The 18,832-nt window shown below is 43.8% G+C and overlaps 1 protein-coding gene across 1 annotated transcript; it reads right to left on the bottom strand.

Moving 5' to 3' along the window:
* Positions 1–1,487: 1,487 nt before the first annotated feature.
* On the bottom strand, positions 1,488–16,964 carry LOC132583611 (parathyroid hormone/parathyroid hormone-related peptide receptor-like). Its single transcript, XM_060255231.1, has 13 exons — positions 16,950–16,964; positions 16,429–16,534; positions 15,375–15,548; positions 10,548–10,672; positions 8,807–8,901; positions 7,973–8,165; positions 6,796–6,949; positions 6,138–6,198; positions 4,260–4,326; positions 3,567–3,661; positions 3,136–3,277; positions 3,008–3,049; positions 1,488–2,064 (listed from the first exon to the last, which is right to left on the bottom strand). The coding sequence occupies exons 1-13, from the start codon at positions 16,962–16,964 to the stop codon at positions 1,687–1,689; spliced, it is 1,647 nt and encodes a 548-aa protein (XP_060111214.1). The 3' UTR covers positions 1,488–1,686.
* Between the last annotated feature and the right edge of the window lie 1,868 nt (positions 16,965–18,832).

Below are 18,832 nucleotides of genomic sequence, written 5' to 3'. Positions count from 1 at the left end.
ACCTGCATGGATGAACTGGGACTGTAGGAATGAGGAAAATTAAATGAGACTGAGTGAAAGAGCCTGCTGGATCAAACTCATTTTGTGTAAAAGTTTCACATGTTATGCTGCAGTCCATGCACATACAGGGTATGTATCTTAGCATCAAGTGTCCCTGGCAGCAAGTACAAGTTGGAAGGGTTTTCTTGGTGTTTTCTAGTTCAGACCCTTTCCACAAGGCATGCTGTCCTTTGGAGAAAACAGCCACGTTTTCCCTTAAAGTACATACCAGAATACGTGTCAACCAATCTGTGTTTCCATATTTCTAGCTCCTGCTGCCAGGAGGAGATGATTTGCAAGGGAGAAAAAAGGAAAAATGCTGTTCTCCTGTACTTGTTTCTTCACCATTCTTCCTCCATCTTGGGGTTCCAGAGTCCAGACCCTAATTTGCAACAAAAATGTGGGTCTGGAATCTCAGCAGAGGGACAATTGCAGAGAGAATAAAGACCACTGGAAAATTTTCAGCTGACTTTTTGCTTCATGCTGTTCTACTACAGCTTAATGTCTGGAAATGCAAGTTGGTCAATAACATGTAATTTTGAGCCTTAAAGTAGTTATGCCTTGAGTAGTTTTTCTAGTGGGAAAAACTGTCCTGTGTTGAACTATTCTGCATGTAGCTTTAAACCTGCCACTTCTTGTCTGCTCCTCAGAATGTAGGCAGAGTGAATGGACTGGTCTAATTCTTATCACTTTCTCTTGTCAGTTTCCTGGCCGTCATGCATTTTGAATTCAAAATTATTTTCTTTTACAAAGACCTCCAGATGACTGTAAAACCCCTCTCCTGCTATTAGCCAAATAAGAGCTGTATAAATGCAACTGGTTTTTATGAGATTACAAGCACAGATAAAGTCAAATAGAGGAAAAGGGGGGGAGGCATAGTTTGCAATTGGTGAAGAAGTTACGTGTGCATACAGTTGTGGAGCAATGACTATAAAAAAGGGGAGAAAAGGGAGTGAAAAGACCTATCGCAATCTATGTTGGCACATCCAATGTGTGTGTAGGAACCTAGTTCAGCTTCCACCACAAAGGTCCAGAAAGATACCAAGTTCTAAATTGGTGCCATTATTTGTCAACAGATAACCATGATGAAGGACAGTTTTCAGTTACCAAAAGTTCAGACTCTGTGCTGCTCCAGGATGTTTCTGTCTAGGTGTGATATCCTGCCTCTTAAGTATCCCGTACTGTTCATATCATGCTTGCTTTCCTGTGCAAGAAAAGTTAAAGTTTCCCCCTGCACTTTCTAGTGTTTCTAAGCAAAGCACAATATTATTTCCTTACTACAATAAAACAAAAATTAGGACTGTAGCCTAACTACAAAAGTTTCAGTTCAACTTAAAAAGTAGATTATTACAAAGATTAATCGACCTCAAAACCCCATTTCTGGGCTATTGGATTGAGGTAAAAAGTTATAACTAATGAACAACCATTAATTGCGAGAAGGGAACATCTTGAACACTTTATTCCGCGTTACAATAATACAACTGAGGCAAAAGAGCCTTTAAAGATAGAGTGCCCTTAATTCTAGGCCTACGGATTCAAATTGCTCCCCTATGTAAAGCATTTGTTGAATAACTCTAGCTCTAAAATTCTCTCATTTGCTGCCCCTGAGGCCTGATTGTTATCCAGTTTTTAATTTTCTATGCTATTTTACAACATGGTCTCCACTTCCTTTTTCAAACCAGAGTGGCTTCCCTCTGACTCGAGGGACTCCCTTGAAGCATTTAGGTTTTCCTCAAAGGCCTTCTCTGTAATCTCTTGGCTGGGCATTGGGGGGAAGCCAGGCATGTATTCCAGTGCAGCAGCAGGGGTAAGGTGTAGCAGCCAGTTCTTGGTGCCCAAAGGCAAGGCTACTGCTGTTGCTGAGGCTGTCCCCCAGCCAGCCATACTCAGACTCACGCTGTTGGTGACATGGGACACAAGCCCCCCGTAATAGCAGCTGCCCCCTGTGCTGGTCACTCTGGTTTTCTGCTTGATGTCTAATACCAGGTTTCTCCGGAAACGGGCTTTTTTAACTTCTGCTTGTACCTGGGAATGGAGACACACCATCAAAACACAATTTTTGGAACACATACGGTGATGTTGCTAGACACGACGCCCTCTTTGTGGCAGGGTGAAGGATGCCAAAGGTGCTTCTTGACTCCCTTGTTTTACTGGAGAAGACAGTGACCAGTTTTAGACAGCTCACTAGTCAGTGTCTCATTTCCTGTTTCTAATGTCCACTTTCCTTTTGGCCTCTTCCTCCTATAACTTTTTAGGTGTAACATTTAAAGCAGGTATAAATTGAGGAGGTTCCTTAGGTGGGATGCTGTCTAATACCCTGAACAACTTTCCAGTGGCTTCCCTTGCCTCGTGAGAAAGGTGAGAGAGACACAGGTTACACAAGGGAAATCTGCAAGCATATATCCCTATAAACAAGACTGAAGGTGAGGCAGAGCTGAGGAGTCTAGCTCCTGCGCAAGTATGTTTAAACATAGAATGTGAACTACCTAATGAGGAGAAGGGATACTGAGGAAAAACTCGAGAACATAATTCTGGGTGTTCTGGATACCTTGAGAACTTGTGAAGGTGAGACAAGTGTTTATTCCCTGACAATGTTTTGAGTTGGATGGGGCAGGGCAGAGGGAATCTTGGAAGGCCTAGGCTTACTTTTGGCAGCCCTGAAAAGGAGCATCACTCACCATTATATAGCTACAACCAGAAGCCCATTTTAATCAGAGAGTAAGAGGAGCGAATGCCTCCTCAAATTATATGCTTTCTGGTATCTTCCCATTTCGAACATTAAAATACCACAGCGAGATATACCCATTCCCCAGACAGGCATCAGGAAAAGAAATAGATCACCACATCTCAAAAAAGGAAGAGAATATTATATATAAACACAATGCATCTCTGTGCAGAGAAATTAGGATCTATATGGTGCTGCAGAAATCATATATAACAATGCGTTCCCTCAGAAGTGAAAACTTACCTCACCATTGCAAAAGCAGTAAATAAAAGCCACAAAGAAACCCTGCCAGGAGAGACGAGAAATCTGTAAATTAAAGGACAGTAGCAGAAGTAGATCAAAGCTGAATCTCACAATCGCGTAACACTCACCTGTAAAGAATTGAAGAGCATCTCATAATGCATCTGAATCTGCCAAAGAGTGCTGGAGACGTCTGTGTAAGGTATGGCCATGAACACCACATAATGGACACCAAAGAGAGGCATCAGGACCAGAGTGGATTTCAGAAGCTTCCTGAAGGGAGGGGTGAAAGTATGCCAGTCCCTTAACTAAAGCAAGGAATAATAAGGGTGGGGGGTCGGGTCATAGTTCATGATAACTAGAAGCTTACAGGGAATTTGGGCCTTGACTGATAATGGGAGGTTAGTAAGAAAGAAAAGGGACAGCAGAGAAGTGCTTTATTGAAAACATACTCTTCCTCATCTGCTTTACAAGAGTTACATAAAGAGAGCTTCCATGAGAAGAAAACATTTTCACTGAAGCAGTAAAGATGGCGCAGACATAGATGCTGAGACCCACATACCTGTACTGTTGGCGGGGGTCTAATTTTCCTGTATTGGCTTCCCACAGTTTGGAGGCAAGGACTCTCACAATGTTGAGGAAGAGTAAGAAATTGACCTAACGGCAACAACAAAATAGTACTGTTTTGTCTTGTTAAATTTTTTGAAATCAATGTGTTTGGAAACATAAAACTCAGAATGCAGGGATAGAGACCTACAGCAAGTATTTCCTCCCTCCCCCCCCCACCCTTTCTTTCTGTCCTGCTTTGGTCTTGTCAAACTGGAGTCTCAAGTGAGTTTGACCGAATTCCCACTCACCTTACGCCACTCACGCTTCTCAGCGGGGCTTCCATCGGATTTCATACTATCTGCCCCGGGGCTGCAACTAGCTTCGGCTTTTTCGTGCAGCAAAGAGAAACTGGTTTTTAGAGGTTTCTGTTTGCCGCACGAAAAAGCCGAAGCTAGTTGCAGCCCCAGGGCAGATAGTGTGAAATCCGATGGAAGCCCCGCTGAGAAAAGGAGCATGAGAGCAACGTAAGGCAAGTGGAAAATCGGTCTTTCTCTACAAAATTCTGGTTATAGCTGGTTAAAGGAAAGCAAATGTGGGCAGTTGGGTGTGGCTGTTGCAGATGCCTCTTGGAAAGCAACCTCCTCTTCCCAGTAGCCTTTGGGGTCTATTTTTCCTCCCCTTCCCAGTCTTGCTCTGCACATCTTACCGCAATTGCTGCCAAGATTGGGGTTTGGTAGATCCATTTCATGTGTCCCGCGCTGAGGTCCCAGCACCTGGTGAAAAAAATCTGTGGTAAACCAAAAGGACTATGAGCACATGCCATCCCACACTTGACGTCTTTGAAACTCACCAATTTTGCACTAGATCTTTAATCCTGGTTTAGCCCTGTCCCCAAGCTGACATTCTACACTAAAATCATAGAATCAGAGTTGATTTCTAGTATTCTAGTGTAGAATGTCAGTTTGGGGCAGGGCTAAACCAGGATTAAAGGTCTAGTGTGAAATTGGTCTCCGTTTCACTCTGCCCTGTTCCTTTAATGAGTCTCAACAAAGCACAAGATTTAGGCTACTTTGCTAGCACCTGGACACTATGGTTTGCCAACAGTGTAGTTTGGGGACAGCTGAATTGTACAGACCATAAGGAAGTTTAGCATTTATATAGCACCTTAGAGTTCCAGATGTTTCCTATACTATTTTACCAGCATGAAACAATGGAGGAACCTGAAGAGTGCCTTTTCTAAGGCCACCTAATGAGTTCAAACAAAATTCAGAGATGACACTATTTCAACTTTCATGCTTTACAGAAATGATAAGGTTGTTTGAATTTATCTCTTGGTGTTACAGTGTGGCTCTCAGCATAGTTATTCCCTGTGATGATACTGATAGCAGTGAGCTTAGGGTTGCTAGTCTCCAGGTGGACTCTATAGAGATTCCTCAGAATCACATCTCCAAACAATAGTCAGTTCCCTGGGAGAAATGGCTGCTTCGAAGGGTGGATTTTGTGGCACTGTACCCCTCTGAGGTCCTTCCCTCCCTCAAACCCTACTGCCCCCAGGTTCCACCCACCCCCCCAAAAAAAATCTCCAGGAATTTCCTAATCTAGAATTGGCAACCCTAGTTAGAATGCTTAGGGTGGCACTGTTAGAAATTTTTGTGCAGATTTTAGGGTCAATAGCAATGAAAAATGGAGCATCTAACTTGAGGAAAACTAAAAGACCAAAAGAGGCTGAGTGCCTCAGCAGTCAAGGAAGCCATGGCCCTCAGCAAGGCTGTTAATGATAGGCTATTTTGGAGGTTGTAAATTCACAAGGTTGCCATAAGTCAAAAGCAACTTAATGGCACTTAACACACAATACAACTTGATAATAGCCTTTATGGTCAGGAGCTTGCCAATCTACAGGACCGCCTTTCTCTGCATGTTCCCCAGAGAGCACTGCATTCAGGGACACAAAATCTACTGCTCATCCCCGGACCAAAGGAGGCCAGGCTATGCTCCACACGTGCTAGGGCCTTCTTGGTGGCAGCACAAGAAATGTGGAATGCTCTTCCGGAGGCCATATGGGCCCTGTGGGATCTCTCTGCTTTTCACAGGGCCTGCAAAACTGAACTGTTCCGACAGGCCTTTAATATCTAACCAGGAGAGGACTGCCACCCCACGTCATTATAGAGCTACGATATCATATGATCACCATCAGGAAAGAAGAACCCTCCTAAATTGAAGTGACAGCACCACGGAATGGTTTTAATTGTAACTGTATTTTATTGATTTTAAATTGTAATTATAAATGCCTGTTAGTTGCCCTGAGTCCGCTTGCGGAGAGGGCGGGACAGAAATTTAAGGAAATAAATAAGCAGATCAGGGGGTGGGGTTGGGGGGGGCAGGATGGAGAATATTCTTTAGCTCATAACAAACAACTGACCATTTTATGCTTCCAACATTACATGGGGACATTTTTAGAACTGTAGAAGTTTGTCTCAAGGTGAAAATGGTTAAGTGGTTGGCTCACATGCTTCTTGTCTCATCCTGTCAATTTACAGACTTGCTCTAAATTTTCCAAAATACCCCTGAAGAGAAGAGTACATACTGCGTATCTGCCAGAGAGGCTCTTACGCTGGCCCATATTGAAACGAAGACAGCAGGCACCCCTCAAGGGAGAAAAAAGGGGGAGGAGGAAAGCAGAAATATAGCTGGGTTTCCAATGAGATCTTAATGGGACAGTAAGAGAAAATGTCAAGCCAGCAATACGCAATGACTTCATGTGCTATACTGTTCCCCACATCCCCCATGCCAGAACAACTATATGCAAGTGTAGGAGAGGGAATGCTAAACACTATGGCAAGGCCATTTCAAATACAGGAGGAGGAGGATTTATATTCTGCCCTCCACTCCGAAACTCAGAGCGGCTCACAATCTCCTTTACCTTTCTCCCTCACAACAGACACACCCTGAGAGGTAGTGGGCTGAGAGAGCTCTCACAGAAGCTGCCCCTTCAAGGACAAACTCTGCAAGAGCTATGGCTGACCCAAGGCCATTCCAGCAGCTGCAAGTGAAGGAGTGGGGAATCAAACCTGGTTCTCTCAGATAAGAGTCCATGCACTTTACCACTTCACCAAACAGTGGGTGCCTATCCCTCAGTGCTTACCTGACATGGTGCTAAGGTAAAGCTTCTAGTTCGGGCTGAATCCCCATACAGATTGTTATCAGAAGAACAAAAAGCAGAATGTAAAACAGACTATGCTTACCCCAGCCAATGAGGGTGAGGGCCCACAAGTAGCTTTTGTTTGATAGGAAAGCCATGAAGATCAAACTGTGGAGGTAGAGGCCTTCAACTAAGATCCAGTAGTGATTGGTAGCCAAGAAATAGAGGAATATGGTTACAGCCACTTTGCAGCCTGCCTGAAGGAATGGAGAAAGATACATAGCTATTCTGTCTAAGAGATTTTTTATCCAATTGTCTTCTAATAAACTTGGAACAGTGTATATGATTCTCCTGTCCTCATTTTATCCCCACAACAACATTATGAGGTAGATTAGGCTGAGGGAGACTGGCTGACCCAAGATTACCCCATAAAGTCAAAGTAGAGATTTTAACTCAGGTCTCTCAGATCCTTGACTGTTACACTACATTGGCTCTTAGAACCTACATTCTCTTACATGCCCACAACCAGCTAATCTAGGATGACATTGATGGATGCAAACTTCTTTATCTAGGATCTCGATCCCAACCCATTCTTCTTTTCTTTAGTTGTGTGTCAATCTTTTGCAAGATTGCAATGACTTACTTAAGCAGAATTGAAAAGTATAAAGACATATAGGTTGCAGAGATCACCCAAAACTGTTCTTGAAGCATCCCCACACTCTTGCAAAACTAGAATACTGATGTTGAGTAAAGCTTATTGAGCCTGGTTAATCTGAAGTCACCATGGTCATTTTGGGCAGGTAGAAGAGGAGATCTGCCAGCAGAGAAGACAGTTTTCACCTATTTTCCCTTCCCAGTGCAGATTATAGCATGCATTGTTTTTTGTTCCTGGAGATCCCCAAACCCCACAACATTTGGGGAAACACAGTGGGATAACGGAGGAGGTGGAAAGTTTGTCCTGACGCAACACATTTATACTGCTGTCTTGAAAAATCCCTGAGGCATATTGTCTGTGAGCAGGGCTTAATTTGAACAGGAATGCACACAAACACAGTTCTGGCCGTTTGACATCAAGGGGTGTGGCCTAATATGCAAATAAGTTCCTGCTGGGCTTTTCCTGTAGAAAATGGTGATGTCAGGGTGTGTGGCCTAGTATGCAAATGAGTTCCTGCTGGGCTTTTTCTACAAAAAAAGCCCTATCTATGAAGATTTAAAGCCGAGCCTATGTCAGTTCTAAAAATTAGGGTTAAAAGGACCTTTATCTCCGCATTGGGGCTCACCAGCTGGGTCTTTCTAGTTCCCCAAAAGAGTCTGAGCACCTCGGCATTCCAGTCCTCAGCATGTGCTTTCCCCGGTCCCTCTGAGAGGGTGCTGGAATAGAGCACCACGTCCTTCACAAAGATGCTTGTTGCTCGACAGATGAAGGAAGCAAAGAGGTGGAGATGGATGTAATTCCGAGTGCAGTGGAGTCGCCTAAAGACACCCATTACCCGTGCAAGAGAAAAGAGCACAATGTCTAGGGGGTACAAGCAAGCAGGGACAGGCTGGTAAGGAAGACCAGTAAGAAAATGGCTGAGGTGTTACCTCCTATCTTCTGCTTCAAGTCCCCCAAGACAGAGACAGTAGTGGTTAAAAAATATACATCACTTTAATCACTGCAGTGACCACAGATCATCCTATCTCCATGTGTCTTGCAAGCCTTAATCTACCCCAAACCAATATGCAATACAATTTTTTTTAATGATTTATTAATAGTCTCCCCCTTTGCCAGGTATGGCAACCTAATGGTAGCCAGGGGTCTCTACAGCCCAGAACCCTTTTCCCCCCATGCTACAAACACAGCCCTGTGACATAATTAGACAAAAGTTCCACTAAGCACATGCAGAGTGCCTTTCCTTAACACTAAGTACATTGCTACCTGCTCCCACATATCTGGGATTCAGTGGTGGAGTTTCCAAATCAGAGAATAGGACCTCCGTGCAGATTTGGTGCCCCAGCAGCACGTCTCCTTTTGCAAAAGAATTGCTTTGCCAGTCAGCTGTGGAAGAGTTCTCTCTGGATAGGGAATAATGGGGTAGGATCTGAATACAGTAAAGTCCCTCCCCCCTCCTTACTTGAAATAGCAAAGGATGAACATGGCAACCACAAGGGAGGTGAGGGAGATGGAGTAGCCAACGGTATATATGATGTGCAGACGGTCAAACACTTCCTAGTGGAGGAAAAAGAGAGAAATTTCTGTACTGAAGGCCTCTTCAAGAACTGTCTACTAACAACTGGTGTTAGGTTTCTTTCCTCTACCCTTATCGAACATCTTCCAAAAAAGGAAAAAATGGTCTCCTCACAGGCCCATATCCAGCCTATCTGGTACCCATGTCCTAGACCTGATAACCTGAGGAATGTGTCTTTTAGTAACCTTACATTTGGATTGCTGCGATGTCCTCTTCATGGAACAGTCTTTAAAGACTGTATGGAGTCTACAACAGATATAATACATAGGCTGCTCAGCTCCTGAGCAAGGCACACAGGGTGCCTTATCACTCCCTACTGCGCTGGCTTCCTTAGGGTTGTCATTTTCTACACACTTGAAAATTATCACATTTCTTATTCTCCAGGTGAAATGTCTTTTGTTCTTTCAACCTTTCTTTCCGTAGCTTCTTTTCTCAGTGCTTTGTGAGCACTTTATTTGTGAACGCTGGGATTACGGTTGCCAATTCCCAGTTGGGGGCAGGGGATCACCTGGTTTGGAGGCCCTCCCCCCACTTCAGGAGCATCAGAAAGTAGGGGAGGATCATCAGAAAATATGCTGGGCATGCCATTATTCCCTATGGAGACCAACTCCCATAGGTTATAATGGAGAATTGATCTGCGGGTATCGGGAGGGGGGGCTGTTTTTTGAGGTAGAGGCACCAAATTTGCAGCATAGCATCCAGTGCCTCTCCCCAAAATACCCTCCAAGTTTCAAAAGGATTGGACCAAGGGGTCCAATTTTATGAGCCCCAAAAGAAAATGCCCCTATCCTTCATTATTTCCAGTGGAGGAAAGACATTTAAAAGGTGTGCGGTCCCTTTAAATGTGATGGCCAGAACTCCCTTTGGAGTTCAATTATGCTTGTCACAACCTTGCTCCTGGCTCCACCCCCAATGTCTCCTGGCTCTACCCCCCAAGTCCCCAGATATTTCTTGAATTGGACTTGGCAACCCTAGTTGGGATAGGGTAGTGGGTAACACCACAAAATGGCTGCTGAGACCAGTCACAAAATGGCAGCCACATGGTTTTAGCCCATTTAAAAATTCTGCTGGGAGGGAGGATTCCAAGCGTTTTATCACAATGCAGGGAAGGTAAGAAAACGCCTTTCTCTATCTTTGTTCTTTGCTTCTGAAGGCAGGCATTGTTCCCAGGCATTCAGATTATGCTCAGAAAGGAACTGGGGTAAGAACCAAAAGAGAAATTCAGAAAGAGTTTTTACTTTTAAAACATGGTTACTTTTAACTGCATTCTGACCTCTAGTGGTGTTAGTTGTTAGAAGAGTTTGTTCACTTACAGCAAATAAAGTCTTTCTCAACAAGGTCTAGAAATCTGTGGGAAGGTTGATTGACCACACCTTATACTGAAGTCAGAACTTTGGTCCAACTAGTTGTGACTGCATCTCAAGATCTCAGGCAGAGAACGGTCTTTCTCAGTATCTGGTACCCAAGATCCTTCAAATGCTAGGGACAGAACCTGAGACCTTTTGTTTGCACCAGATGAGGTTTACCAGAGTCATGACCCCCTCCTCTTCAAACCTCACCAATCTCTATTATCTTCTCTGATTCCTCTCCCCCTTCCCTTTCCCTCACTTGTGTTAAATAATGCAACCTTCTCTTTCTTCTGTTGCTCTGGTGCAAAGAATATGGCACATTCTGTGTAATTGGCCCATGTCTTGTTCATGTTGGGTACCAAGTGCCAGGTCCCATCTGAATCACAGAATCGGTAGGCATGACCTGAAAAGAAGGAACAAGCAGAATTCAGCAAGCAAAAGCAGACAAGGAAGAGTTGCCAGAAGATGCAGTCAGCACTTCGCTCGCCCCCACCCCCAACCAATGCCAATTGCCTCAGTTTTGGAATATGTAAATATCAAATGAAAGAGTACTTTTGTGCATTTGTTAAGTTGCTTTCTTTGTACAACACCTAGGGAAAATTGAATGCCTACCAGTTTAGATCACATCCTGTTTGCCAGTTGTGAACCCAGAGCGAATTTCTTCAACAAACTTTCACTGACTGGTCCATGCCCCCCTTGCAGGGAGGGTGGAATACGAATTGAAATCAGTAAATAAAATGGCCGTTTGCAGGAGTGGCATTCTAGCAGGAGCTCCTTTGCATATTAGGCCACACACCCCTGATGTAGCCAATCCTCCAAGAGTTTACAAAAAAGGACCTTGTAAGCTCTTCAAGGATTGGCTACATCAGGGGTATGTGGCCTAATATGCAAAAGAGCTCCTGCTAGAATTCCACCCTAGGCCTTTTGACAGGTTGCTTCCTATCAGCTCGGCTGGCTTTTTGTGTATGTGTGTTCTCCCACAGCCCAGCTTGAGTGCTACTGCCCCCTCTGCTGTGTCACTCATGGCTCTGCCTGACAGGCAATTAACAGACAGTTAAAGCAGTCACCCATCATACAAATCAGTCATAAATTGTAGAGGTAAAAACCCACAACACTACCATTTGGTGTTTATTGAAGTAGTCCTTAGAAATGCAAATAACTGTCAGTCTATTTGGACTGGTATCATTTTTAATTGGTAACATGTACAGTTAAAAAATTGCAAACCTGCATGACAGGTTTTTGAGACACTGGAGATTAAATGAACAGACCCAGCAATTGGCCTGCATCTGATAGTCACTGCCAAACATAGTTGGTTTAACTGTCAAATAGATTCACTGTTAAATTCATGGCATCCCTACCAACAACTACACATAATGCCATAGTAAATGAGATGCTGGGAGGCATGTGAGCTAATCCTAATAGAAGCTGTGCTGGGGACCAGTTAAGAACATAAGAGAAGCCATGTTAGATCAGGCCAATGGCCCATCCAGTCCAACACTCTGTGTCACACAGTGGGAAATTTTATATATATATAAAATTTTATATACACACACACACACACACACACACACACACATACATTGTGGCTAATAGCCACTGATGGACCTCTGTTCCATATTTTTATCTATTTTAGTTCCTATCAAGGTGGTGACATGAGGGCAGGAAAGAGGTTAAACTCTTTCTCTCCCTTTTGGTTTGGCAGCTCAAAAGTGCACCCCTGTGCTGTCCTCTTGTAGGGTGTGCTTGTTGCAATTAGTGAGCCCACACAAGCAGAAAAATCCCTCCCTGACATGACACTCACAAGATAGCCTGGGGCTGGTTTATTTATTTATTTATTTATTTCTATTTATATCCCACCCTACCCCACCGAAGTGGGCTCAGGGTGGCTCACAACATAAAACTCTAACAGTAAATCAAGTTAAATACATTAAAAATTAATACAGTAAAATACATAAAAACACATTTATCAATATACCATGCTACATCTTTCCCTAAAAGTCAGTTCTTCAAGTATTCCAAAGTTCAGATATGCTGGTGTTCATGAATTTGGATATTCAGATATCAGTCAGTTGTATGCCAGCCGGAAGAGGGTTGTCTTACAGGCCCTGCGGAACTGTCTGAGAACTGTTACTCAATTGCCCAAGGAAAACCAGATTAGAGCCTGTTTAATTGTCATTGCTCTGAACCAAGGAACTTTTTGAAAAGATGGTTCTATTTAGGAACAGGAACTCTAAGGTGTCTTAAAATCATGTTGTTGTTGTTGTTGTGGCATTGTGTGTAGTATAGCCAGAAGATCCTAAGATTGCCTGGCAGCCAGAAGTTCCACTCTTTTAGCATTATGCACTACTAGGTAGTGAGCTAGACTTGTTTTTAAAAGGACAAAAACACTCCCAAAAATTCAGGAACAAAATTATCTATATTAAAGTAGAAAGCCTAAACATACAGCAAAAGTTCCATAAACTAGAATATAACACCACAGCCCACCACAAGTCCAGTAAACAAAATCGTCTGAAACAAAGCAAACATAGATGACTGTTCAAAGAATTCCAGCAACTTGTCTTTCACAGCCAATTCAGTACATGAAGCTATCCATAGTCAATAAAGACCGATTCCGAAGCAAAACGGCTATGATAATTTATCCCATCTCCTGTGTAACTAACTCTCTCTCTATGGTACTTTAGTATCAACCATTTCAGATTGCTCCTTTTTCAAGAGATAATATGCATCAAGAAGTGGAATCAGAAATATGGTCAGTAACCACAGAATATAAACAGTTTTCAGATGGAGCACAGACTCACAAGGCACAATGGCAAACAATACAATAGGTACAGGCAAGAGATATTTTGGAGGTTCGCCATTGTCTGCCTCTGTATCACACCTGAAATAAAGTGAGTTCAGCCAGCACTGAATCAACCAAGGACACTTTATTGCAAGAATTTCTTCACAGTCACAAACAGCACTGGCACTCCACTCAATATATACACTGTGGCTGAGTTAAACAGCAACAATCCCTCTCTAGGATCCTTTATTTGCATTTCCTGGAAAAAATGCTTCATGTTCCGATTGGCCAGTTCTAAGAGAACAGCCAATCGGAAAGCAGGCATCAGGATCCTGGAGAGTAATGGAAGCATGCTTCAAGCTCAGGCCTACTAACAGTGAACCCAGCAAATACATAAAAACACCCTTGGTATTCCTTGGAGGTCACATTTCCAGACATGAGATAGGACCAACCCTGCTTAGCTTCTGAGATCTGAAAAGATCAGGCTAGCCCATGCTATCCAGGTCAGGGCTTTAGAGTCAGATAACAGATGAAGAAAGAGAAAGACATTCTATGTGTGGTAGAAGTGGGTTGGACATACATATCTTTATTCAAGAAAACATGGAGAATGAGACACTTCCCAAATAGCTCTGTCCTGGAAAACAATGCCTTGGAATGCAGCAAATATGTGCTAAAACCAGTTCCGCTCACAATTTAAAATGCTTGTTCAACTTTCCCCTAAAGGTTCTGGTGTGGTAGTCCCTATTTTAAGTAGGGTTTCCAGTTCTGAGTTGGGATATTCCTGGAGATTTGGGGGTGGAACCTGGGGAGGGCATAGTTTGGGGAGGGGAGGGCCTCAGCAGGGTATAACACCATAGAGTCCAACTTCCAAAACAGTCATGTTCTCCAAGGGAAATAATCTCTGTCATCTAGAGATTGCATGTAATTCTGGGAGGTCACCAGGCCCCACCTGAAGGTTGGCAACCCTGAAGGCCTAACCTAGGGTTGCCAGGTCTGTGTTGGAAAATACCTGGAGACTTTGGGGGTGGAGCCAGAAGAGGGTGGGATTTGGGAAGGGGAGTGGCCTCAGCATGGCACAGTGCCATAGAGTCCACCCTTCAAAGCAGACATTTTCTCCAGGGGAGCTGATCTAGAGGGAGATCTCCAGGCCCCACCTGGAGGCTGGCACCCCTAGCCTAACCTAAGATTCTTCAGGTCCAACCACAACTCCTCGGCCAGTATTGGTGGTATGAGAAATGACATACCCTGAAAGACGTTACAGATAACGATCTCAGGCTCTCAAAGCAACCTGAGCCCAGAGCATTTTGTACCCTTATTTTCTTCCTTGTTTCTTTGTCGAGATTCATCTCAACCTGCTTCACCAGTCCAAATCCACCCTTCTGCCTTCTGTGAACCTCTTCTCTCTTCCAAATTGTTGGCAGGAATGTGCCTCAGAATTTGGGGGATTGTTAGAGAAGCTGCACTTAGAAGCAGTAACTCACTCACTGAACGTAAGTAGTTGAATGAATGAATATTTTATTTACAGTCAAAGACCATTATTTACAAGCCACAGGCCATTAGCCATAATACATCCTTATTAAAACCACCAAAAATATTCCAAGAAGCATATTTCATCATAAAAACCTTCAAACCTGATAAGAATCCAGAAAGTCTAAAATGTCAAATATCAAATGTCTATAAAATCATACCGTTCAGGCAGGTCATACAAATCATACAGAATCGTGTTTCTTATTGTGGAATTTTACCAAATGGTAACAGAATTTAGCTATTTGTCTGGAGTAAAGCGGATTTTCAGCAGTTAAAAGTTCTGTATCAAATATTGGAAGTCACCGTCTTCTACACCATCCCACCCTGTAGCAAAACCACCACCAGGAATGGATCCCACTAACTGCTAGTGTTCTCAGATGAATCAAGATGAAGGCATACTTTAGACATGCTGGGCTTTGAACTCAAAGCCTGATGCTTGTTCTATCTTGGTTATGAGTGATCTGGATAGCCCAGGCTAGCCCGATCTTGTCAGATCTCAGAAGCTAAGCAGGGTCGGCCATGGTTAGTGCTTGGATGGAAGACCACCAAGGAAATCTAGGGTTGCTACACAGAGACAGGCAATGGCAAACCACCTCTGTCTGGATGTCTCTTGCCTTGAAAATCCTAAGGGGGTGCCATAAGTCGGCTGCTACTTATGAGATGTTCCCAGGGGACACCTGGCAATTCTATCACCTTCCCAAGATCATGAGGTAAAAAGCCTGGTTGGCCAGATTCCGTCCATCTGATAAACTCCCCAGATACCAGAAGCATACAGTCATGGTTGGGAGAACACACATACCATTGTGGTTGAAGTCATAGATATAGTCTGGACATGGGACTGCCACCACTTCATTCGGGAAGCTCTCTGGCCAGCAAGTGATTCCGTCCCACTCAGGCAAGCAATTCTCATCTAACAAAGAAATAACAAGTCTCAATATTTTGTAGATCAGAGTGCTGAACTTGGAAAGACATCCTTAATCAATGAAATGGAGACTTAAAGGGCATTGAAGGATATTCAGACATTAGGGAGTATTCATTTGGGTCTTAGGAGTTTGGGGGTTTTTGAGCATGTGATTTAAAAAAGGGTGCCGGCCCTCAGAGGAACTCATGCCCAGTTCCTATACTAGACAGTTCTCCCCAGCAAGCTGGTACTTTTGCTGCACCTTTGCAGAATTTGGGAATGATGGAATTATTCAATCAAACCCAATGCAGAGATTCAATAGAAACACTCACTTGCAGTGGAGGCATATTGGGAAAATTCTAGGGCAGGCCAGAAAGGCATTCAGAAATTTGAAGTCTCCTTTCCCTCCCCACAACAGACACCCTATGTGAGGTAGGTGGAGCTGAGAGAGCTCTTTTGAGAACTGCTCTTAAGAGAATAGCTCTGAAAGGAATTGTGAATGACTCAAGGTCACATCAGCAGGTGCATATGGAGGACTGAGGTGAGGAATCAAACTCAGTTCTCCCAGATTAGAATCTGTGCTCCTAACGACTACACCAAATTGGCTCTTGGCACTACACCAAAGAGACAGCTTCCTCAGAGAGCCAAGACTTTGAGCTAAAAAGTGCCTTTTATTTTAAGGATGACAGTTAGTGTATTGTAGTCCATAGTTCGGAGATTACATACACAAGAAACTAAGAGGGAATGGAAATGGGCATCCCAACTGATCCAAGATAACTTTCTGCTTTCATAGAGGGGCGGGGGGGGGGAGACATGATGTTTAACTAGGCTCACATTTTTTCTTTGTTCTATGGTATACTTTATTTCACAGCAAAACATATATTTTTGCATTGTTTTTAACAAATTCTTGTTTTTCCATTCCAAGTGCTAGAAACACAGGAAAACCAGGTACCTTTCACTCTCCCTTGCTGGGCAGTTATCTGCCTGTGACATACTGCTTTTGCCTTGTCTAGCAAATAAATCTGTTCTTCTTTTGTCAGCACATCATCGGTGTCTACCTGCCAGAGGAGAAAAAGAGGGGATCAGGCTCAGGCGAGGAGGCAGTGGGAACTGGAGGGGGCTGTCTGGGATCTTCAAGACTGGTCCCTATAGTGGCAGTGCAAATAATTCAGCAATAGGGCAAAGATCACAGGAAGAGACAGAATATTTAATTGTTTTTCCATATATGTGCACAAATAAATGTACACATATATGTATATGGCTAAATATATACATATACAACAAAATGTTCTGGCCCTTCCTATACTTTTTTGAGCGATCGTTTGAGACATGTATGTGGTGAGTCTGGCTAACTGGAAAGGGTCCCTGAAGAAATCAGAGCACCCTCCTGGCCTGTGAATCCCTGGGTTGGATCCAGCCTGCTTTTTCACTCCATCTGGCCAATTCTCTTCCTTCCTACAGTCCCTGTCCCACCTGGCTTCTGTCCATGTAGCCCCCATGATCCTCAGACCCTAGCAGAGCCATTTTGATGTTCCAGAAGGACCTCCTTCCTCCTAGGGTTCCCAGGTCCGACTCAGGAGATATCTGGGGACTTTGGGGGTGGAGCCAGGAGCAAGGTTGTGATGATTGAACTCCGAAGGGAGTTCTGGCCATCACGTTCAAAGGGATCATGCTCCTTTTAAATGCCTTCCCTTCATTGAAAATAATGGAGATGGGAGTACCTTCTTTTGGGGCTCATAGAATTGGACCCCCTGGTCCAATCTTTTTGAACTTGGGGTGTTTTTAAGGAGAGGCACCAGATCCTATGCTGGACATTTGTTGCCTCTACCTCAAAAAACAGCCCCTTCAGAGTCCCTGATACCCACAAATTGATTCTCCATTATATCCTATGGGAAACAAGTCTCCACAGAGTACACTGGAGTGTCCAGCAGACATTCAACCCCCCCTCCCTAATTTCTGATAACCCTAAAGCGAGGGGAGAGTCTCCAATCCAGAGGGTCCCCTGCCCCCAACTGGGGATTGGCAACCCTACCTCCTCCTGAGTTTTTAACTACAGTCAAGGCATTTTTTGTACAAAAAGCCCAGTAGAAATTCATTTGCAAATTAGGCCACACCCCCTGATGGTTTCACATTGTTTCACACAGGGTTTTTTTAGGAAAACCCTATATGGTCGAGGACCTGCCTACCTTAGGGACCGCCTCTCTCCATATGTTCCCCGAGAGCACTGCGATCAAGTTCAAAAAATCTTCTTGAAATCCCTGGGCCAAAAGAAACTAAATTAAAAGCTACCAGAGAACAGGCGTTCTCTACAAAGGCCCCCCAATGGTGGAATCAATTGCCGGAAGAGGTGCGGGCCCTATGGGATCTTAACCAGTTCCGTAGGGCCTGCAAAACTGCCCTCTTCCAGCTAGCTTTTTAAGACAGAACTCCTGATAAGATCAGTAATACCGAGCCATCTTATATGCCATTCGACTGTATTTTAATGTCATACTGTTTATTGGTTTTATTGTTTAGATTATTAATTATATTATCTATTGTTTATCTGTAGCATGGTTTTACCATGTCTTGTTAGCTGCCCTGAGCCTGCCTAGGCGGGGAGGGCGGGGTATAAATAAAAGTTTATTATTATTATTATTTAAAAAAACCCAGCAGGAACTCATTTGCATATTAGGCCACACTCCATGACACCAAGCCAGCTGGAACTACGTTCCTGTGCATTCCTGCTCAAAAAAAGCCCTGACTACAGACTGAAATAATTATCTTAGGCCTTCCCAACTTGCCATACTCCAAACTGAACGTGAACCCTGGGCCATGTATCGCGCTCTGCAAGTGACTTGATCATCCACATCTTTTTGACAGTCCCAGGCAGGATGCAAAACAAGAAGATTTATTGTCTACCTGGTATGGACAGCAGGCTGGTTGGCTCCCTTTGGCTCAGTAGATGACAGATTGTGCAGGACTTTTGAAGAGCTGCATATTTGTTCAGTGATATACAGCACCTCATTTGAGTGCTTGTTTGCAGATACATCGGTATAGCAAAACATTAAAATAACGGGCAGAAATGTGTCGAGAGGAACAGATAACAGCCGAGCCATCAGAGCGGAAATTGAGATGGAATGGTAGCCCAGCACGGGACCCTTTAATGATGGGCCCAGGTATACAGGTCCTCTTGGCAGAGTCAGATGCTCATAAACCATATCCGAAGGCTAGGAGCTGGCTCAGCTTCTCCCAGGGATAGGCTCATTTCCCTTGCAAATGTCATCAGGAGATGGGGGCAGCTTCAACAGATAAAACAGGACATCAAGAGACAATGAAAACCGGTCCAGACATTGACAGCTGCAATTAAATTGCCAGTC

Source organism: Heteronotia binoei, chromosome 15 (assembly GCF_032191835.1).
Source record: "Heteronotia binoei isolate CCM8104 ecotype False Entrance Well chromosome 15, APGP_CSIRO_Hbin_v1, whole genome shotgun sequence".
In the NCBI taxonomy this organism is placed as follows: Eukaryota; Metazoa; Chordata; class Lepidosauria; order Squamata; family Gekkonidae; genus Heteronotia; species Heteronotia binoei.
This window is presented reverse-complemented; position numbering and strand designations above follow the sequence as displayed.